This window comes from Ascaphus truei, chromosome 3 (assembly GCF_040206685.1).
Source record: "Ascaphus truei isolate aAscTru1 chromosome 3, aAscTru1.hap1, whole genome shotgun sequence".
Lineage (NCBI taxonomy): Eukaryota > Metazoa > Chordata > Amphibia > Anura > Ascaphidae > Ascaphus > Ascaphus truei.
Genome location: NC_134485.1, coordinates 102,385,239 through 102,408,778, shown reverse-complemented (window position 1 = coordinate 102,408,778; position 23,540 = coordinate 102,385,239). Strand labels below are relative to the sequence as shown.

Here is a 23,540-nt window from a genome sequence, read left to right as displayed (position 1 = left end):
TTCTCTCTCACTTTGAATCCTGGCTCTCTTTCTTTCTCTCCTCAGACTCCCCTGTTCGTCTCCTTGGGGACTTCAATTGCCACATTGATGACCCCTCTCTCTCTTGGGCTTCCCGCTTTCTTTTTCTTACCTCTTCTTTTGGCCTTCAACAGTGGACTGCAGCCAGCACCCACAAGGATGGCCACTACTTAGACCTGGTTTTCACTAAAAACTTCTCTCTCTCTGATTTCTCCATTTCCCCTTTTCCTCTCTCTGACCATCTCATCTCATTCTCTTTATCTCGCTTCTCCCCTTCTCCACCTCCATCTACCCCCCGGTTCTGCAGAAACCTGCGCTCTATTCACTTACCTGACTTTGAGTCCACTTTACACTCCTCCCTCTCCTCTCTCAGCTCTGCTACAGACCCTGACAACCTGGTCAGAAAGTACAACTCTGTCTTGTCCTCGTCTCTTGATCTACATGCCCCGCTTTCTCTCTGCCACCCTCGCCCTTCTAACCCTAGACCCTGGCTAAATTCCCACACGTGCATGCTGCGTTCCTCCACTCGTTCCTTTGAACACCTCTGGAGGAAGTCTCATACTCTCGCAGACTTCCTTCACTACAAATTTATGCTATCCTGTTTCAACTCTGCCCTCTCGCAAGCTAAACAAGCCTACTTTTCTGCACTAATCAACATGCACAAGTCTAACCCACGCCGACTGTTCTCTGTCTTTGATACTCTACTCAAACCACCCTCAGCTGCCTCTCTTTCCTCCATCTCCGCTCAGGACTTTGCTGACTATTTTAAGGAAAAGGTGGAATCCATACGGCAGAACATCCCCTCTGTTTCTTCCCCCCATCCTACACCTCTTCCTAACTCTCCTCCTGCCTTCCTTGAGTCTTTTTCCACTGTCTCAGAGGAGGATGTGTCGCTGTTGATCTCCTCTTCTCCCTCTACCACTTGCCCTCTTGACCCCATTCCCTCCCATCTCCTAAAACCTCTAGCTCCTACTATAATCCCTACGCTTACACACATTTTTAACTCCTCCCTCTGCTCTGGAACCTTTCCATCCTCCTTCAAACATGCAACAGTCATACCATTACTCAAAAACAGCAAGCTTGACCCTACCTGTCTTTCTAACTATCGACCTGTCTCCCTCCTGCCTTTTGCCTCTAAACTACTTGAACGTCTTGTATTCTCTCGCTTGCTCCATTTTCTCAACACCTATTCTCTCCTAGACCCTCTACAATCTGGCTTCCGCACTGCTCACTCCACCGAAACAGCCCTCACCAAAATAACTGACGACCTCCATGCTGCCAAAGACAGAGGTCATTACACTCTGCTCATATTACTCGACCTCTCTGCAGCATTTGACACCGTGGACCACCCTCATCTCCTCCACATTCTCCATACTCTAGGTATTCGGAACAAAGCTCTATCCTGGATCTCATCCTACCTCTCCCATCGTACTTTTAGTGTCTCTTCTGCTAACACCTCCTCCTCCTCTATTGATCTCTCTGTGGGGGTACCCCAGGGCTCTGTCCTGGGACCTCTTCTCTTTTCTCTGTACACACTCTCTCTAGGTGACCTAATAACATCTTTTGGGTTTAATTATCACCTCTATGCCGACGACACACAAATATACTTTTCAACACCTGACCTTACACCTGCTTTACAAACCAAAGTTTCTGAATGTCTCTCTGCTATATCATCCTGGATGGCCCTCCGATGCCTTAAATTCAACATGGCTAAAACAGAGCTCCTCATACTTCCTCCCAAACCTGGCCCTACTACCTCCTTCCACATTACTGTTGGAACTACAATCATTCACCCAGTAGCCCAAGCACGCTGCCTAGGGGTCACGTTCGACTCCTCTCTCACATTCGCCCCTCACATTCAAAACATTTCTAAAACTTGTCGCTTTTTCCTCCGCAATATAACTAAGATACGCCCTTTCCTCTGTTGTTCGACTGCTAAAACTCTGACTCAGGCCCTCATTCTCTCCCGTCTTGATTACTGTAACCTCCTGCTGTCCGGCCTTCCTGCCTCTCACCTGTCTCCCCTACAATCTATCCTAAACGCTGCTGCCAGAATCACTCTACTCTTTCCTAGATCTGTCTCAGCATCTCCCCTCATGAAATCCCTCTCCTGGCTTCCGATCAAATCCCGCATCTCACACTCCATTCTTCTCCTCACTTTTAAAGCTTTACATTCTTCTGCCCCTCCTTACATCTCATCCCTAATTTCTCGGTATGCACCATCCAGACTCTTGCGTTCTTCTCAAGGATGTCTTCTTTCTACCCCCTTTGTATCTAAAGCCCTCTCCCGCCTTAAACCTTTTTCACTGACTGCCCCACACCTCTGGAATGCCCTTCCCCTCAGTACCCGACTAGCACCCTCTCTATCCACCTTTAAGACCCACCTTAAGACACACTTGCTTAAAGAAGCATATGAATAGCACTGTGGATATTCTAAACACGATACATAATGCTTGGACCCCTGCAGACGCACTTACCAGAACTCCCTCCTACTGTCTCTGTACGTTCTCCCTACCTACCAATTAGACTGTAATCTCCTCGGGGCAGGGACTCCTCTTCCGAAATGTTACTTTTATGTCTAAAGCACTTATTCCCATGATCTGTTATTTATATTATCTGTTATTTATTTGATTACCACATGTATTACTACTGTGAAGCGCTATGTACACTAATGGCGCTATATAAATAAAGACATACAATACAATACAATTTAACCCTTTTGGTGAAAGTGCTTGCAGGGTATAGATACAACGTGACTCTTTTTGTAAGAGGATCACGTCAATATCCCCTTTCTTTTGGCCCAATGAGAATTGATCTATGCCTCTGAAGGACATAAAATTTGTGTCACCATTATGGCAGTTGTTGACATGCCTTGATACCGGGGTGTCTGTTTTGTTTCTGATTGTGCCTAGGTGTTCAAGTACACGTTGTTTAAATTGTCTTTTAGTTTTACCGATATATATTTTACCACATCTGCACACCCCTTGATAGATTACTCCAAAGCTTTGGCAGTTTATGAACTTCCTTATTTGGTACGTTTTAGTATTGTCCCAGTTATGGAAGGTTTTCGTTGTAGTGACATTTTTGCATGCTTTGCAGTGTTGGCAGGAGAAACTACCCTGGGGTTTTGATGGTAGCCATGTGCGTAGTGGTGACTCGGTAAAGTGGTTGTGGACTAAGATGTCTTTTAGATTGCGTGCTCGCCTGCTTACCATAGAAGGGTAGGCAGGGATGACATCTTTGATGTCCTGATTGGCTTGCAGAATGTGCCAGTGTTTTTTGAAAATATTCTTGGCCAAATGCCATTGCTTATTATAAGTGCCAATGAACCTTATCACCTGTTGATTGTATGTAAAGGTTTTGTTGGTAAGTAGGTCTCTTCGCTCAGAGTATTTTGCTCTTTTGTAGGCTGTTTTGATACTCTTGTTGCTATAGCCTCTCTCTTTAAATCTTTGGCTCATGGCTTTGGCCTGAGTTTCAAACTCTATGATGGTGCTGCAGTTTCTCCTTAACCTAAGGAATTGGCCTACAGGTATGCCTTGTATCAACGTTTTGGGATGGTGGCTAGAGGCTTCTAGCAAGTAATTGGTGGCTGTGGGTTTCCTATAGACTGTGGTCTCTATGAGGTTATTGAGCCCTCTTGAGATTCTTAGGTCCAGGAAGCATATTGATTGTTTGTCATGCTCCAGAGTTAGATGTAAATTCAACTGATTACAGTTGAGATTATTGACAAACTCTTTTAGTAATGTTGCTGAGCCTTGCCAGGGAATGAGCACGTCATCTATGAAGCGTGTCCATAGAAGTACATGTGACGTGAAGTGTTCTAATTCTTCCGTGAATACGTGCTTGGCCTCCCACCATCCCAGATAGAGATTGGCATAGGATGGGGCACATTTCGTGCCCATTGCCGTCCCTTGTGTTTGATGATATATCTTATTTTTGAACAGGAAATAATTCCTTGTCAGGACAAATGTTAGGCGTTCTACCACAAACTTACTGTGTGTGGTATAGTGTTGGCCCTTTGTTTGGAGAAAGTGTAGATTGGCTTCTAGGCCTTTGTGATGGAGGATACTGGTGTATAAGCCCTCCACATCTAGGCTCACCAGTATAGTGTCCTCATTAATAACTATACCCTCCAATCTTTGAAGGACATCCTTGGTGTCCTTGATGTAGGATGGGAGTGATGCCACATAAGGCCTCAGCACCTGATCAATGTAACTGCTGGCATGTTCTGTCAAATTTCCGACCCCAGAGACAATCGGGCGACCGGGTGGTGGCACTTTTTGTTTATGTATCTTGGGTACACTGTAAATTTTGCTATTCTGGGGTTTCTTGTGAGGATAAAATCGTATTCTTGTTGACTTATGACCTTGTATAGTAGGCCTTTGTCCAGGATGGAGACAGTTCTTGAATATAATCACTGGTTGGATCTTTGAACAGTATTTCATAACATGTTCTGTCAGACAGCAACCTGAGGTTTTCTGTTTTATAGTCCGAGGTATTCATTATGACTAGGTTGCCACCCTTATCTTACGGTTTTATTGTTATGCTGTCATTTGACTCCAATTCCTTGAGAGCTTTTATCTCTGGATATGTGAGATTATCCAGTATCTTAAACTTGGGTAATGTCTCCATGTTATCTTAAACTTGGGTAATGACTCCCAGCCCGAGATAGCTAACTCGGCTCTGCAGGGGGGGGGGGGGGTGCGGTGGTGTGTGCATGTCCCCTCCTTCCCCTGGTACCTGGTCCAGTCCCCATTGCCGCTGACTCCGCCTCATGTCCTCCACCTCATGTTGGCATCAGGAGCACTCTCTCCTCAGGCCCCGCAACACTCCTGGTGGCTCCTGCCTGACAGTGACTCACCCCTCCCACGCCCCTGTAGGATGAGGCTAAGGGGGGGAGGAAGGAGGGGGCTGACACTGCTCATGTTGCGCGCTGCTTTAGCCGCGCGGCCATTTTAAGTGCAGTTGGAGGAGGAGAATGCCAAAATGCCGCTCCTCTGAAACAACTCGCCAGGGGGTAAAATGAAGTCACCCCGGGCGTCCAGGGGACCGTATTTGTCAAAGACTGTATATATATAAATTGTACAATAATTTATATCAATAACAATATTATATTGCTTTTCAGGGATGGCAAAAACCAGTATGAAAGGGCTTTTGGAATATCATCAAAAGAAATATTTGACGCTCTTTACAGGTACTGTAACTTGTTTGATTCAACATTTATAATACTAATCTCTGTTTCTTCACTTGCATTCAAAATGACATATTTACATCAACAACTGAAGAACATTATTAAACAAATCTTAGAATATTATTGAAACAATTAGAACAGGATTAGAACAATTCTATCACAGATGATAGATTGGGAAAGTTTCAGAATACCAAAAGTGCTCAGCACGAAGGGACTTAATCATTGTGATAGGATATTAAAAACATTTTGCAATATTAAATACACCGTTGTTGCAAGGACATTCGAAATTATTTTTTTCTCAAAAGGTTTAAATGAGCTATTGTTAAAATGTAAATGTGTAACTTTTTTTGTTATTTAGAAAATTGTAAGCATTCACTTTCTATTTATTGAACTTGCATACTCTGTAATTTCAGAATCAGTTATTTTTATTTAGGAAATTAATTTTTTTTTTTAAAGTCTGAAAATTGTGCTTGGCTTTCTTTAACAAGTACACATTTGAGTGGGGCAGGAGCCTTAATTATCAACCTTGCTTGTTCAACCCCAATCATAAGGTAATCAGATTTAAGCATTCCCCTACCAGTAAATGAATAGTTGCATTCTTAAGATTTTTGTTCCTAAGCATTCCCCCCCACCCCCCCCCCCCCAGGGAAATTAAGATGCCCACGGCCATCCACACACATTTCAAACAAGGTGAAAGCTGATGCCAGGAACTTTATAAACAGATGACGACTAAGCACAAACCAAAGAGATCAGCACAACATGAGCTACTGTATCAGTTTGTCATCTCCTTTTGCTACTTTAAAGTGAGCTGATTAACTTTGGGTCCTATGATATATAGACACACACACACACACACACACACACACACACACACACACACACACACACACACACACACACACACACACACACACACACACACACACACACACACACACGTGTGTGTGTGTATGAATATATATTTATAGAATATGGATAGGACCACTGTGACGGTAGGGGAAGCCAGTCTTCAACTTCACAAAAAAGGTGAAGCCTGGCTAGCTACTGTACCCCTAAACTCGTTTGTATCTGGCCGTTGTATGCATCCATAAGCCAGATACAGTGTGTATGTTTCCCCCCTTCGTTGGAAATGGGTACAAACCTGTGATTGCGGGAAAGCGACCCTAATAGATACTGGGAGGGGGGAGGGGCGAGGGAGAAGGGACCAGGAGGTGTACAATGTATTTCTGGACCCGACAGCTATCTAGAAAATTGTTCCACGTTCCTGGACGTGGAGCAGACAGTGTAAACCCATCTTAAGTGGGTCCCTGAACCTAGTCATGGCTAGCGACTTCCCCAGGCCCCAGTTGTTGTATATTGAATCTGTTTTGTGTATTTCATATGCCTGCTGGTGTTACCAGAATATACTGCATTTTATCCCACAACGTTGTCCTTCCTAGTGAAATTGATACCGGTGGTTTAGGTGTTAAAAGTACTGGTCTCCCATGACAACCACACTTCAAAAACATCTGCTTGCATGGGTCCTCAATACCAGGAGATAATAACATGAGAGAACAATAGGATGGCGCTCACAGAACTTGAAGTGAAGCGAAGTTACAGAAGCAAACTTTATTGCAGCATATATATATATATTTATATATTAAAGATTTTTCTCAACAAGTCTATTCTGTAGACCCGGATTACCCATTTTTTTGCACGGCTGTGCTCTGCTTTCTTTTCCTTTCTGAGATCATCTAAAAACCATCAGCAATCGCCAAGGTAGCCATAGTCTGCCAACCCCTCTTAAAGGCTTCTCTCTCTTAATTCCCAACTCTTCCAAAGCCTTGGTTATTGCCGGATCCTATGTCCATCATTAGTCACATGTCACATTATTTCACCCACCATAACTTAAATAATGTTTGGTGAAGACCTACTCATGTCTCAAATTGCAAAGTCAGTACAACCAACCTCACACTGATGAGACCCACTAGGTTGAAACAGTCTGTCTGTGAGTGGGTTTATTGGCTTTGCATCTAATCCCAGGCTATGTTTAAAAGCTGTGTTTAAAGCAGCATGCATTGGCTTAAGGGTTTTCCATGTAATGTGGACTTGAGACAAAAGGTGGTACTGTGTGCTCATTTGCTTGTCATTTCCGAGAATCCCTTGCTGCAGTGAAAACACTGTGTGCTAGGTGAAAATTGCGAAAAGCAGGGTTGCAGACCTGTCAAAGACATGTGAATGTGCTCACAAGTAATATTTTTACATACATATATATATATATAACTATATATATATATATATATATATAGTGCAGAATAAATGAGTTCTTCAGTATTCGGTGATACCTTTTTTATTGGACTAACAATTTATGTCATAGGACAAGCTTTCGAGAGTTATCCTCTCTTCTTCAGGTCCAGCAATACTGATATTGTCCTATGACATAAATTGTTAGTCCAATAAAAAAGGTATCACCGAATACTGAACTCATTTATTCTGCACTATAGCAACTGGACTAACACGGCTATTTTCTGCTTTATATATATATATATATATATATATATATATATATATATATATATATATATACTGCGCTGTACTTAAACTCTTTTTTCCCCTTTTTTTCTATTATGCCTCTTACAGCGTGTGCCTTGTACATTTTGAAGGAACATTTAATAAAGTGTAGCCTTTCTTCAGATATGTAAATATCTTCCCTAAGAGTATTTCTGCTGTGATCTGTAACTTGATTATAGAGCGCAAGAAGGGAAAAAATCATGGGATGTATGTTCTAAGCGTCCAAATTTTAGTGCTAAAAATAAGAACAAACCTTCATAAGCTGTGCATCGAATTTATGAAGGTCATTGTGTGACTTCATACCTATTGTAAATGATATTTCATTCACACGTCATGTTGATTGATACAATTTAAATTAAAAGAAAATGTTGGCAATTTTTTTTTATAGTGAGTTGTAGTAAATATCAAGTATTAGTGTAATATTATTTGCATTAGTAATACTGTGAAAATAATACATTTTGTTAATCTACAAAATGAAACATCTGTGCTGTGCCAAATACATTTTGGTTTATATATACAGTAGTATATATAGTAATTTAATTATACTTGAACAATATAAATATTTATGCCTGGTTCATCTTGCTCGACGATTTTGATGCAGGTTCAACTGTATGTTCTGGCACACAGATACTGTACATTTGTTTTAGTACATCCTATTTACTGTACATCTGTGCATCATGCATATGCCATTTGTCTGTGCTAATACACTTAATTAAAAAGATCGGTACAACTTTGGGCGCACTAAAAAAAAGGTTAGTAAATAAGAGCAATATAATTTGTGATGACGCTTGAATTTCATGCAAATAAAATAAATGTATGACTCTAGGTACAGTATAGGTTGAACTTTTTAAGCACTCAAACAAACTTCCAATAACTACCGGGATTTTATATTCTGCCATTCTTCCATGATGTTTGATGTTGACCTTTTTTTCTATCAAACGTCCAAATGTAATAAATATTTAAAAAATGCCAATTATTTAGGACTAATAGATTTTATTGATTGCTGCAGGTCAGAGGATGAGATGGCAACCTTCATGCATCATATGGACTCAATATGGAATATATGCGGAAAAGATGTGATTACAGCTTTTGACCTCTCTGTTTTTAGCACAGTGTATGATCTAGGAGGTAAAGTCATGTACTGTAAATTCAAAATATATTTTATTAGAATTCCAATAATTAGTGATTGTAATTTAACCTTCTCAGTGACTGAGTTTACTGCAGGGCACCAATCAATATCACTAAAGTGCATGTCGGATAAGTTAAGAAATTAGATGATGCAAGAGTATTTCACTACTAAAACAATTTTATGAGCAATCACATAGACTAATTTCTAACAGCTCAAAGATCTACTTTATCTCTGTATAAAAAAACTGGTTAGAAAATCAGAGCTCATTTCATTTTGTGAATGGATATTTTTTAATTTATAGGACAAAACATCAATATTTCCCATTAACTCATATGTAATCTGGACATATTTGTACAGTTATAACAGCCGTTATTGCTCCAGCTGGCGCGCTGCAGCGGGACACACACAACGCACCAGTGGGAGCAACCACCCTTCTAAACGCACTATTGCTGGCGCACGCAAGTAGCTGCGATAACATCTACATCTATATTTGTTCATGATGATGAAGCCAGAATTTTTTTTTGTGAAGAATGATATATTTTGGGAGTTATTTGCGAGAATAAGGTAGCTAATACTGTACAATATTGGTCATTGCACTGCGATGTACCGCATGCAACCATATTAAATAAGGCTCTTACTGTAAATATTAGTCATTATCACACAGAGGTGGCAATTCTTTCTACCTTTAAAAAATCTTGTATAATAGTATCCTCTGACTTGACAAAGATGTTTGTTTCCCTGAATTTATATGACTACAAGGAACAGTAGCTTTAATTTCTGTTTATCGATCAACTCAATCCAAAACCCTATTAATTTGTTTGTTTTGTTAGGATGTTCAGGAGGTCTGGCCAAGCAATTTGTCTCCGTGTATCCTGAATCAACAGTTACCATTCTGGATATGCCTAAAGTAGTGCAAACTGCAAAGAAACATTTTATAACTGGCGAGGAACATCGGATATCTTTTCATGAAGGTAACATTTTATTTGTAAGATAATTCCATAAACTAATACTATTGGAAATAAAAACAATGCTAGATAATTTAAATGAAAATAAAATTTCTACTGCCAAATATCCTTTTACTAAGGTTTTTATTACATTGGGCATTTCACTTAAGATCCACTTTGTAATATAAATGTCAGGATTACACAAAATACTTTCTTGGACTAAAGGCAGTGGCATGTTTAATCAGTTACAGTAGAGGCAACTCTTATTCTAACAAAAACCAGTGGCAATTCCCCAAAAGACCCAGGTACACCCAGGTACATTCTGAATACATGCCTTAAACTTACCTTAAACTAGCCCCAGCATTTCTGCATTGATTAATGGCCTATCAGATTAACAGCGGGGGTCCCTGGCAGTCCCATTCAAACTGAATTGGACTGCAAGGGATCCCTGCTGTGTTAATCCTATGGGTCGTTAGTCAATGCAGAAATGCCTTAAACGTGCCTCAAACTAGCCCAGAACATACCCAGCACATACCCAGCACATACCCAGAATGTAACCCGGCTAGTTTACAGCAAATGTTAGAATAAACGTTGCCTCTACTGTAAATATAGGTAAGTGACATTTTTAAACAAATCCGACATCTCTAACTATTTCCAGATCTTTTTTTTAATATTTTAATACTTCCGTAGTAACCAAAAAAACTTGAGTGCTTTTACGATTTTTTTTATCTACTTTGTACCTGTTTGTAAACTGTTGTGTTTGGAGGTAAATTGGTTTCTCTTTTCTTGGTTTATTTGCCTAACGATGGCAACATAATTAGTTTACATAGATACAGGGAATGAACAATAATTACCAAATAAGAATAGAATTAAACAGACCCTCGGAAGTGTCTCGTCTACCTGGACGTTATCATTGTCTTTGGAAGGACCCTGGAAGAGCACGAAGAGAGACTGCTTAAAGTGATAGACCGTCTTGGGAAAGAAGGATTGAAATTGTCCCTCGACAAGTGTCGGTTTTGTCACACCTCGGTGACCACATCGTGTCTGCTCAAGGAATCGCCACGACCCAGCCAAAGTAGAAGCGGTTGTGAACTGGCCGCGTCCCGAGAATGTCGCGGAACAACGATCCTTCCTGGGGTTCTGTGGGTATTACCGTCGCTTCGTGGAAGGGTACTCTAGTCGAGCTAAACCCCTGAACAATCTGTTGAAGATATACCCCGAAGATACAGGAAGGAAGGCCACATCGGCCCGTCAACCGTTTGGCGATAAATGGACGCCTGAGTGTGAACAGGCCTTCCTGAAGTTGAAGAAAAGCCTGACCGAAGCGCCGGTGCTTGCGTATGCTGATCCCGAACAACCATATGTTCTGCATGTGGATGCCAGTCTCAATGGACTGGGTGCCATCCTGCACCAGAAGCACCCCGAGGGCCTTCGGTCTGTAGCCTACATCAGCCGCAGTCTGACACCCAGTGAACAGAAGTACCCTGTCCACAAGTTGGAGTTCCTGGCTCTCAAGTGGGCGATCACTCAAAAGCTCCACGATTACCTTTACGGAGTTACATTTGAGGTAAGGACGGATCAAAAAATCCCCTCACGTACATCAATACCTCGGCCAAATTGGATGCAGCAGGACACCGATGGCTGGCAGCTCTGACCAATTACCGATTCTCCCTAAAGTATAAGCCGGGACTTACTGGCCACACCGCTCAATGGTGAGCCCGACTTATCAAAGATGGGTCAAGAGACTGTAAATAACGAAACCCACTCTGAAACTCCTGAAGACCCTATTGGACCGAAGCGTGATTTGGTCACCGATCATTTGCTGAGTTTTACCACTCATGGACTGGCTCCTTAATCATCTTGAAGCGCCCTGATATCCCTCATTATTGCCTGAGACCATGTCCATCACAAGTCTCATCCTGAACACACCATGGAGAGGAGCCAGACAGGGGGCAGTATCTGTCTTGCAAGATATATATATATATATATATATATATATATATATATATATATATATATATATATATATACACATATATATATATATATATATATATATATATATATATATATATACACACACTCACACACACGATATAAAAGACTCAGATATATCAGTTATATCAAATAAATAATAAATATACAACAAAAGATGTGTCCAAAATACAAGATAATTTTAATTCAAATCAATAGCACATCTAACATGAATTCTAAAATAACACACACAATCCCTGAGGACAACTGGGAAAGAAAAACAGCATGCATTTCTGGGAAAATGTAATTGTTAGTGGCACTGGGGAGAGGGTATGAAGTCTCCCATGGGTATGGAGGCACTGTACACACCCCCTCTGTGGGATCGAAATGTCAATTTGTGTGTGGTTCTTTAATACAATTTTTTGATCATTAACTAATGCGTGCTGTCTCTGCTGTGCCATTCCTCCGGATGGGTATCTTCAATATTATTATATAGGACTAGCAGCAGGCCATTTCTACGACTACACGACTACGGAGTGCTGTTTTTCTTGTTTACTATATATATATTTAGAAGCGCAGGTTCTATAGATATTGCACATATTTTAGTGCAGCAAAGATTATATACCTTTTATTAATTAATATAAACACACTCATACACAGAGCTAACAACACAGTCACTTGATTCCCAGATACCAATCACTGGATTAGGAGATGACTTGTTTCAATTTGTCAGTGTCAGCGGCCTTGGGAGACCCCGCTTCTATCTCACAAACCCCACCCCTCTTTCACCCTCCCCACCCCGCTTCACCCTCCTCTCACAGCCCAACCCCCTTTTTCTCTCTCTCCCACCCCCCTCTATCTCCCACACACATTCAACCCCCCTTCCCCAATGCATCCATACACCCCCCCAACCCCGAATACACACACTAAGTTACCTTATCCATGTACAATGCTGACTAACACTTGAATATCAAACGTTGTTTCTCAGTACCTCGAAGAAAAGCCTCAGTGATATTTTCATGAAAATTGCTCAGGGAACCCAGCCATTTTGCTTTATATACACATACAAATGGGATGATATTTCTATAGTGGGTATTCCTGTGTAGGTGTGGGTAACCGTGGTTTGCTGAAAGCAGCAGTGAACACACAGACACAGACACCTCCTCTCTCTTATCTTGGGGTGAGGCCTTGGTGCAGTATAGGGTGGATGTTCATGCTGGGCAGCCCAACTTTCTTCACTTGGGCAGGGAGGGGCTCACAGTGTAGGCTCGGCCACAGTGTGGGGAGAGCAGGGGCCTGAACAGTGGCTCACAGCCAGATGCTGATGTTGGGGCTGACCTCTGGCTGGACCCAACTTCCAGCGCTGGACGCCCACAGCCACAGGTGTCCTGGTTCTCGCCCCCCGTCAGCAGTCCTGACCGACTGGCCTGCGGGCCATATTAAATTATTTAAAAAAATGTTATTTGTATACATTCCTGCAGCATCAGAACACTGTACAGAGTTGTACACGCACAGTCACTTCATGCACCAACAGACCTAGAGTCTAATTTGGGGTCTTCAACACCAGGACGATAACGTGATTTACGCAATGACATGCAGGTCATGCTGGAATTCAAGCAAATTTCTCCCCTTCGAGAAACAGTCACAATAATATCATGATATAGAATACTCTATATAATCTATTAAAATACAATATGGTCCTGTTTAATTTATAATGTGTTGTTCCTGCATTTTGTTTTATTTTGATATACATTGTGTTCTATTGTTTCTGCATAACGATGACAATTCCTTTGTTTTTCTTCCATAGGAGATTTCTTTAATGACCCAATTCCACAAGCAGACCTATTTATTATGGCTAGGATAATTCATGACTGGACAGAAGATAAATGTTCACAGTTGCTGAATAAAATTTACAAGTCATGCAAACCTGGTAAGTTCCTATTTTTGATACAAGCTTGTCCAGTCATTGCCTTATTTAATATATATTTGAGTATATCTAGTGTAGCAAGCGCACTGAGCAAACACAAATAGTCTTTATTTAAAGCAACCCCAAACTTAGAGGTTGCACACATAAACACAATGTGAAACATATAGGACACAACTTAAAATGTTCAAGGGACACAGAACTCCAGTGCTATTAACAAACAAAAATGACAATAAATTAAAGGTCACGTGAGGCTGCGTCTTGGATCTGTTGGAGTGAGAAAGAGACACATCTTGGGGGCAGAGGTTCCTTGCGGTGCGGGTGTATAGTGTTGGTCCGGACTACCTACATCTACTATCCCTGGCTGTGTGAACAAGGCTTCCTGAGGCTGTGTCCCATTTTTGGGCAATTGTAAGTTAAACATTTAATTTATTGTCATTTGAGTTTGGGGTTGCTTTAAATAAAGACTATTTGTATTTGCTCAGTGCGCTTTCTGCCTTTCTTTCTTTCTTTCTTTGTTTGTTTTGTGAGCTTCCTGTAAAGGAGCTCACTTTCTTTTAGGGGGTGTGGAATTCCTCTGGCACACAGGTGCAAGAGTTTTAACCCCATCAGTGCAACACTACTTTTAGGACAGCACCAGCGCAGAGCATTATCTGTATATCTAGTGTAGCACCTGTTGCCCCCTCCCACTGAAGCTCTGGCCACTGCATGTGTTTTTCCCTGGTGTTGTAGCTCACCTGCTGGTTACAGGAGGTCTGAGTTGCTCTGCGGATGTTGTATGGGAGCAGCAACAGGGCAGGTTTTCTCCTTCTCATGGTGCAGCACCTCCATCCCATGAGGATCAAGCAGGATCGTCCCCACAGGCAATTCTCCTTCACAATGACCACACATTATTGTTGGTACAACGGCATCTTTATTGTACAGGCAGCATGCATCATCTCCATTCCCTGGAGCAGACCCCAGGGTCTTGAGGCCCCAAGAGTCCTTCCTAAGCACTTTTACCCCTTTTGCAGGGAAAAGGGTATCACGCCATACCACAAAGCTTATTCATAGCATATCTCAATTTGGTGGTGTCAGCTTTTATATCCGGGGGGGACATATATAATATATATTTATATATAAGGTAATAAAGGGGTTAACCCAACCGCTACCCACTCGCAAGGTCTAAACACCCATCCTTAGGACTAATACCCCTTCACCCACCCGTGAGGCCTAAACACCCACCCCTGACTGACTATACCCACCCTATACCCATTTAGAAGTATAGTGGTACATCATACCCATATAATAATAATATTAACCAATTTTAACCAATCTAAACAATTAATTCCGAAACCAACTCAAAATGAATAGTAACACTAACCAATGTAAACAATTAATGGACAATTAATGGACAATTAATGTAACAATTAAACATAAAGCACCTTTATGGGGTGCCGGTATCCCTCTGCATTGAAATGTCCCGCGTCACGTGACCGGGACATTTCCTTGCATAGGAGATACCGGCACCCCATAAAGAGGCCCGTATCTCGGGAAGCAGGGGGTCCCCGGACATAAAACCAACATGGTTCAGCTTCGGAGACCCCCTGCACCTCTACACTATTAAAGAAATGTATATTTAAATAAATAATTTTCGGGAGACATTTCAGCTGGGAGAGGCGGCTCTCTCAGAGCAGCTCTCTCTGCCGCAGAAATGAATCGCCGGTTCAGGCCTTTTCAGAGGGTTGATGCTATCGCTGTCAGCAAATCGCCCGTTTTGGGCATTTTGCTATCACTGGTAATCGAGCCTTTCTGAATACCGTGATAGCAACGCCCAAAAAACAGTCATTATAAATTCCCTGGCGATTTTTTTTATCAACCCTCTCTGAATAAGGCCCATAGTGTTGAGGCCAGTAGAAGGCTATAGCCAGGGGCCCTTGGCTACACTAGTATCAACTATATATCAACTTAAAGAATCATAAAATTGCCATGAAAATAAGAATAGTATGATGAAAATAATAAATACACCACAAATTAAAGCTTCTTCTAACCAAAAATGTGTTTTCAGGCCACATACTAATTATTGGTTCTGATCCCCACTGCTTAACTATTCCCAACAAAACACTCACAGACAACTCTCCTGCTTAGTGGGAAGGGAAATCAACATGGTATAACTGGCAAGAGTCTGTTTAGGGTGCTTAAAGCCATAGTGCTGCTAAAAGTTATGCTTTTTTCCACTCTATGAAAATGGGCTTTAGGTTTGTATAGATATAGACTAATAGCTGTTAACTTTAAGACATAAAACACTTTACAGCCCATTCCATATGTCTTATGGTTTAGCATTGCTTAGTAAATATATGGCTTCTTGCAGACCCATTAAATTAAATTGATGTAAGGTGTCTTAAGACTTAGTACTTATTTGTAAATATTTTCCAATGTCATAAGGCTTAGCTTATGGTCTTACTCAGATTGTTATAATTAAGACAAGACAATCCAAAGTCAATGTGTTAATATGCTTCTGGCTATTGCAATTTATTCTAAAAATCAGTGTGTACTGTTTTTGATGAGCTACGTGAACTAAAATAAGTAAAACTATAACACACGAAAAAGCGCTTAACTATTAAAACAATATTGTGACTATACTATACTTATAATAAGGCAAAAAACGCAAATAGCAAATGGCTATAACTACTAGTGCTTGATATATGCAATGAATAATGACAATCTATGTCTGTGCACAGTGAATAACTCTAATACAATCTCAATAATCCCTCCCTCATATAAACAAGGGTACAGGATGGCACCCTATGGACATAACAAACAGATCCTTCCACTGGGATCTGTATGGAAAATGGTAATGAAGAGTTTACAGTCCTGGGCGCAGGCCCTGATATACAATACCAGTCCGATGAGCAAAAAGCAGTCCTATATAGGAGGATATGGTGGGTCAGGACAGTTTTTTGCTCATCGGACTGGTATTGTACTGTTTTTGAAGTGAAACTTCTTTGCTGGCACCTATTCAATTCTCATAGGACAAAACTCCTTCATGGAGACGAAAATGCATAACAGAAGTAAGGCGTGTGCACTAGTGCACGCACCCCCGATGGCTAATCTCACAGCACTAAAAATCGTTGTTGGAGACAAAAAAGTGATCATGTGCGTTCACAAGCTCACATGCTAGCCCCTTGCTGATGCCGCTTGCGCATGCAAAGAAGTGGGATGTGCCGCTTTCACGTTTGCAGAAGCAGCCAGCGCCACTCGCACATGCGCAGAAGTGGCCAGCACAACCCACACATGCGCAGAAGCGGCCAGCACCGTTCGCTCATGCGCAGAGAAGTTTCACTTACAACTCGCATGCTCGGCACACACCCCATCATTTTTTTTAGAGAAAGGGAGGATGTGAATTTTTTTTTATAGTGATATTGACAGAAGTTGCCATAATCACAACATAACAGATATTATTTAAAAATGCATTAATTTTATATCTTCATGTATTCAATTACAGTAAGTATGCATTGATTAATTCCATAATTTATTTACGTTTGTATTTTAATATTATTTTAATAAGAACATGGATTTCATTGTAAAACTTTACCACAAAAGATGCATTGAGGCATGTATTTCATAAAGACAGTAGACTATGCCTACAAATGAATATTGGGCTATTTTTACACCATAATAAGCTCTTCGGGGCAGGGATTTCCTATTGTCTGATTTTGCTGCACTTATTGTATTATTATAATTCCCTGTACTGTATTCTTTGTGAAGCGATGAGTACACTTTTGGCGCTATATAAATAAAGACATACAATACAATAATGTTTCTTGCCAATAATTTTGGACCATATTTTCTTTGACACTGTTTTTATTATGTCACATTTAAAGGAGGTGGGTTGCTGTTGGTTGAAGTACTTCTAAATGAGGACAAAAGTGGCCCTCTGACTTCCCAGCTGTATTCGTTGAACATGTTGGTCCAGACAGAAGGGAAAGAGAGGACTCGCACTGAATATAGCAAGCTGCTGACAGCCTCTGGCTTCAAGGACATTCAAGTGAAAGCAACTGGAAAGATCTATGATGCTATTTTAGGGAGAAAATAAACACGTTGCTTTTTCATCTTCCGTTGTATAAAACAGGATGGTCATGGTTCGTTGATAGAAAAATTGGATAATATTTCAGTGATTCCAGACTATTAGCACTAATATTAGGCTCTATAAAGTTCATTATTACTAAGAAAATCATTGAAATACTGATATGTATGTATGTTGAAGTACATTCACTTTTAGAATATTAAAATATTTTGAAAGAATTATTGGTATTATGTGAATGCAGCTAAAGGTTTTGTTTTGTATTTAAAATGTCATATAAAAACATTGACTTAATTTTGTGAAGAAGGTCTGAGTAAAATAACAAGTAAGTGTCCTGGAAAAAATTAACATTTTGGCACATTAGTAATAAGAATCTGAAACCATAAAAACCTACGAGGTGAACAATACAATGCGTCTTCTGTGATTTATGTATTGAATTACATATGCAGGACAGAACGTTGTTTGCTTAATTTAGATTGCTTTATGCACAATTAATAGAAGTTTAGAACCACTAGTCTGTATAAAATTTAAAAAATATAATCGGGCACTTTGTGAAACTGAATAAATGGTCCAATAATTAGTGCAAGTGCCAAAATTAATTGAACATTTTTGAAAATAAATGAAAAAGTGAATCAAGTGATCAATTATAACACAATAGTAAATGTATATATACAAAGTGACGCAATAAAATATTATACAACCTCCACCACTTAGTGTATAGTAAAAATTGTGATTATAAATGAAAAGACGCTCGAAAAACCCTCTTGAGACCATTCCTTGGTCTCTGCAGTACCTGTTGTTTTTCCAGGTGAGGGGAGTGCAGAGTATTCACAGTCGGAGTATGTAAAAGATAAAGAACACACAATAGTGCGACCAATGCCAATAAGGTCTAGATATGTATATACTTTGTGTCAGTACACTCACAGATTGTCATATGGTATGAGACATATCAGAGACTCAATCTCTCTCTCTGATTGGAGCATGGGGTGGCTGGGGCTTAGGTAGGTTCATGTGTGGATGAAGTAACAATCTTCCGATTCAATTCATGCAAAAGTAGAACTCTCATGGCATAGTATGCAAAAAAGATATATTGTATACAATAGGAGGTAAAGGATAAACTCACATTCACATGTGTGATCGGTACATTGTATAGGTATTTTACTCTCCCTGGTGTCTCTGTGGATGTTGCGTCTGCTTCCTCATCGTTCTACCGGAAGTGACGTCTCTATTCCGGACGGAAGCGCTAGTTGCTATGATGCGACTCCTCCAGTGTCCAGGACATCAGGGAATGTACATGCGCAGTAGAAAGATCAAAGGAGGTTGGATTCTACGTGTTTCGCTAATCACTTCTTCAGGAGTCTAATCTGATACCATCTATGATGGCATAAATACCCTATCGTTCTATTTAATCAGACCAATTAACATTGGTAGTCAAATGAAAAATGTGAAAACTTTTAAATCATACATTCGTAATACAACTGATATTTTACAAAATCTGGAAAAAACTGAACAGCAGGATAATTGTATATTGGTCACGGCTGTATAACTTCTTTGTACACTTCGATTGCACACAAAGATGGATGCAATGCGGTAGAAAATATTTTGAGAGCAGATAAAGAGCTTCACATAGCAAATTTAAAGAAAGAAATTATAGTGAACGGACAATTAATAAGTGTCACGATGACATCAACTTTTATCACACATTTATATTTCTGGGTAGTTGATTGATTGTGGGAAGAGAGGGGAAAGGGAGAAAAAGCTCTTGCCACAGTCTATACAGATAAAGGTGCCAGGGGTGGAGATAATGGGTAGAAAAAAGCACTTACCTAAGCAGGTGAAAAAAGACCCCTATATAACTAGCACTCAAAACAGAATAATATAATCAGGATAAAAATTAACCTTTATTAACATATGCTATGGTGAGTGAATAACACTCTAAAGTAAACACACAACAGTAATGGTAAAAAATGTATTAAATGGATATACCACCTCCAAAGTGTATCCTAACTAATTAATGGGGGTGGTGGGTAGAGGAACTATAAGGCACTGGCACCTTGTATTCAATAATTCTAATTCCAGAGGTGCCTCAGGGTGGTAAGTACAGATAGAATACAGAGAAGGTGCGGTATATAAATGTATAGTGTATATATATACACGTCACACTTGCTTGCCACCTCAGAATAAAATAGTCACTCAAAGATATATCAATAAGGCTAGGACACCTCCAGCAGCATATATGATGTAAAAGCCCTATGCTAGTAGGTGATGATGATAAAAACTTATATAAAACAAATATGTTTATAGTAGCCTGATAGAGTGGATTCTAGGGGCTAATGTTAGCCAGGCTCATAGTGTTCCAAATTTTATAGTAGTGAGTGACAAAAGCCAAATAGTCCTAATCAGCAACGCAATTAAAATACTTATAGTTTGACAACAACTAGACTACTGTGTAGCTAGGATAGGGACTGTTGATTGGGGAACTCTGGACATATATTAAAGGTCTCTTAAAGCACAGAGTGTCCGATCAAACAGACTTGCAATGGTGTATAGTAAAAAATACCAGAGTCAAATGAGTGCAGTGTATAGTGAAGAACACTGTTGCTCGGTTACTCAGTATTAAGGCAGCGGTAATTAAGTAATAATGTCTATTTTGTTGTAATCATTAAAGAATAATATACTTCAAATGTACATAGAAAATGAAAAAGTGTGCAGATCTAATCTAAGAGTCTATGTCAGCGTCATGTGGTTTGCTGAGAAACAAAATTCCAGTGCAGCAAGTGTATCGTAGCGGTGGCAGTCTGCAATGAAATTTACACAGACTGCTGCTGCATATTAGTAGCAGACGATAGTTCAGAAGTACACTGGCTAACTAATCCGCTGAATAGGAATGCTGACACACATATGCAGCAAATGTATCTTAGCAGTGGCAGTCTATTGTAAGATATGTATCAGCTGCTGTTGCGTAGTTTTAGCAGAGAGTAGCTCCGGTGTATATTTACAGACCCCCATCCGGCTTGGTGTATTCATGAACACCACAGAACATAAACTGCCGAATGGGAAAATCTAATCTGATGCTGAACATATACAGGTTGGCAATTCTCCCCATTGAGAATGCAGAGGGAGACCGCCGATACCACCTTGAGAAAGCGTCAGCATGATGCGAAACGATCGTTGGTGGTGGGAGTTACTCAGTGACGTCACCTGTCAGCGCGGCGGCGTGCAGGCACGATCTTGCGTTCTCCCTCTGCATTCTCAGTGGGGAGAATTGCCGCCTGTATATGTTCAGCATCAGATTAGATTACCCCATCCGGCAGTTTATGTTCTGTTGTGTTCATGAATACCAGTATATTGTGAAATTAGTGAACCAAGGCGCAAACAACTTAAAAGTGATATAAACAATATTAAAAAATATATAAAGTGAACTTAATCAATGATGTTGTAAAAAATAATAAACGTGATATTAAAAAATCATAATATGTGCTAATTAATAACCCAGCTCAAACCCTCTGGTGGGACCTGTTTCACGGGTTCCAAGGAGTAAGATATATTTCAAACAATCCAGGAGGAGCATGTATGGGATAAAGGGAAAGAGAAAATACACAATTTAAGTGCAGATGTATGGAACATAGAATCTGGCATATGATGTAATCTTGGCTCGAGTGTTCAGCCTACGCACAGGATTCAGACAGATAAAGAGCAGTTTGCAATTAGGGCTGCTACCCGTATGGAATAAATGCAGTCAGGATCTCCTTCAAAGGTACACTCAGCAGTATGTTGATGTATATAGGAGAGATAAGAGAACCCTACATAGCGTGATCAGTCTGATAGACAAAATTTATGTATAAAAAGGTATAAAAGTGCGCACTTACAATGTGCAAAATAAAACCAAGCATTCGTCACAGTTTGTGAGAAACGAAGGGTCACAGCACTGCTCACCGCCTCCCCTGGATCCTCCAAGACTCCTTTGCGTGTAGTCTGCTATCAGGGTCTGTCTCGTTGCGCCCGTCAAAGCGTGTGACGTCACTGCTACTCGGCTGGAGAACTACAGATCGCCTTCAGGTCCAAAAAGATACCACTCTACGCGTTTCGCACAGTCTAGATAGACTGTATCCGGCTTTGTCAGGAGTGTGTGTACTGAGGTAAATGGATCCTCTATATACCTTCATAGATCAATTATGCAATTAAGCTAAAATAATTCAATCAGTCCTAATGGCACAGGTGTCTTTCTTATATAAAACAAAGATATGAGCATATATATTGCAAAACCAATATGGCTACAATAATGACCTACAGGAAACAATTCACATGATATATAGGGTATGAACCGTCATTTAGACTATATAATACTTGTGGAGGATAACATCTTACATGAATGAAGATGTGTATTTCATAATGTTATAAACTTAGTGGACTATTAATCTACTAATTAGTTATATAGAGGAAGAGGGCAATCAAAAATGGTATAAATGGCTATGGAATTCTAGGGGTAGACTAGAACATTATTTAGAAAACTTGAACGATATAATCTATTAAATGATGTTAGTTAATCTCAAATAGATATAAACCTTTAATAGGAGGATCATTACTGAGCATTGCCAGAGGAACGGGATAGGTACTTACATTAATTAATAATCCTAAATATATAAATATGTGAAAGTGGATATAATTAAAAAAGTGTGAATATTTATTAATTAATACATATATTATGTGAATACTTAGGGGTATAGAAATGACGTTTCATTTACATGAACAACAAACATACAGTCATAACTGATATAATCTGATCATATTCTGCAATGAGATTCATTAAGAATAACAAATAATATACTATACATTAAGATGCAAATAACCTATCTATTGCATATATGTGAACATCTATTCGACATTTGTTTAAAGCTGCTATGTAATAGCCATAACAATTATTCTACAGCATTATTCATTTATAAAAACAGATACAGTACATTGAATGGTAATAACACAACATGGTGATATCTTCTACCTAAAGATATAATTATACAGACACACGGGCGACCGGCCTCGCAGTTGGTGAGCATTGCCCCTGATGGGGTCCCTTGGACCGGTCCCAGTCCGGACAGTCTGGTCTGAGATGCCCGACCTTGTTGCAAGTGTAACACCGCCTCTCATGCTTGAACTCTGCAGCCTTTGGTGCGCTGTTTGCTGCCGCAGGCTGGTGTGTCCATGGAGGGGTAGTCTTAGCGCCCTGGGCCGCACAGCCCGCTCCTTTGGGTGCTACAGGGTCCTTCATTGCAACTCGGCTGGCCACATACTCATCTGCCATTCTCGCTGCATCCTCATAGGTCTGAGGTTTATGGTCATAGACCCATCCCCTCACATCTGTTGGAAGCTGCTGCAGCAGCTGCTCTTGAAAAAATAAGTTCAGCAGGGTATGGAATGTTGTAACCCCATTCCCCTCCACCCACTGAGTCCCATGCAAAGCCATCCTACTGGCATAGGTGCTGTATGACTCTCCGGGGAGTACTACCCCCGTCCGGAACTTGCCCCTGTAAGATTCTGGGGTCAGGGCATACTGGGTTAGCAGCTTGCTTTTCACATGACCATAGTAATCGGCATCCACACGTGGAATACCCATCACAGTCCGTTTGGCTTTGCCAGATAACAGTGGTCGCAGTCTGACCACCCAGTCCCTTCTTGGAATTCGGAACCGGGAACACTGCGTCTCAAAGTCATTCAGGAACGCATCGACGTCATCTGTGCCATCCACG

The 23,540-nt window shown here is 40.5% G+C and overlaps 1 protein-coding gene across 3 annotated transcripts in view; it reads left to right on the top strand.

The window, feature by feature from the left end:
- The window catches only part of LOC142491684 (acetylserotonin O-methyltransferase-like), a 74,182-nt gene extending 55,691 nt beyond the window's left edge, over window positions 1-18,491 (top strand). The window contains exons 6-10 of one of the 3 annotated variants that reach the window (XM_075594603.1): window positions 5,147-5,215; window positions 8,772-8,890; window positions 9,722-9,862; window positions 13,617-13,739; window positions 17,597-18,491. In XM_075594603.1, the coding sequence (XP_075450718.1) occupies window positions 5,147-5,215; window positions 8,772-8,890; window positions 9,722-9,862; window positions 13,617-13,739; window positions 17,597-17,808 (664 nt within the window). In that variant the 3' untranslated portion in view covers window positions 17,809-18,491. The remainder of the gene's footprint in view (window positions 1-5,146; window positions 5,216-8,771; window positions 8,891-9,721; window positions 9,863-13,616; window positions 13,740-17,596) is intronic. The other 2 variants (XM_075594604.1, XM_075594605.1) reach the window with 2 other exon arrangements.
- The last annotated feature ends 5,049 nt before the right edge of the window (window positions 18,492-23,540 follow it).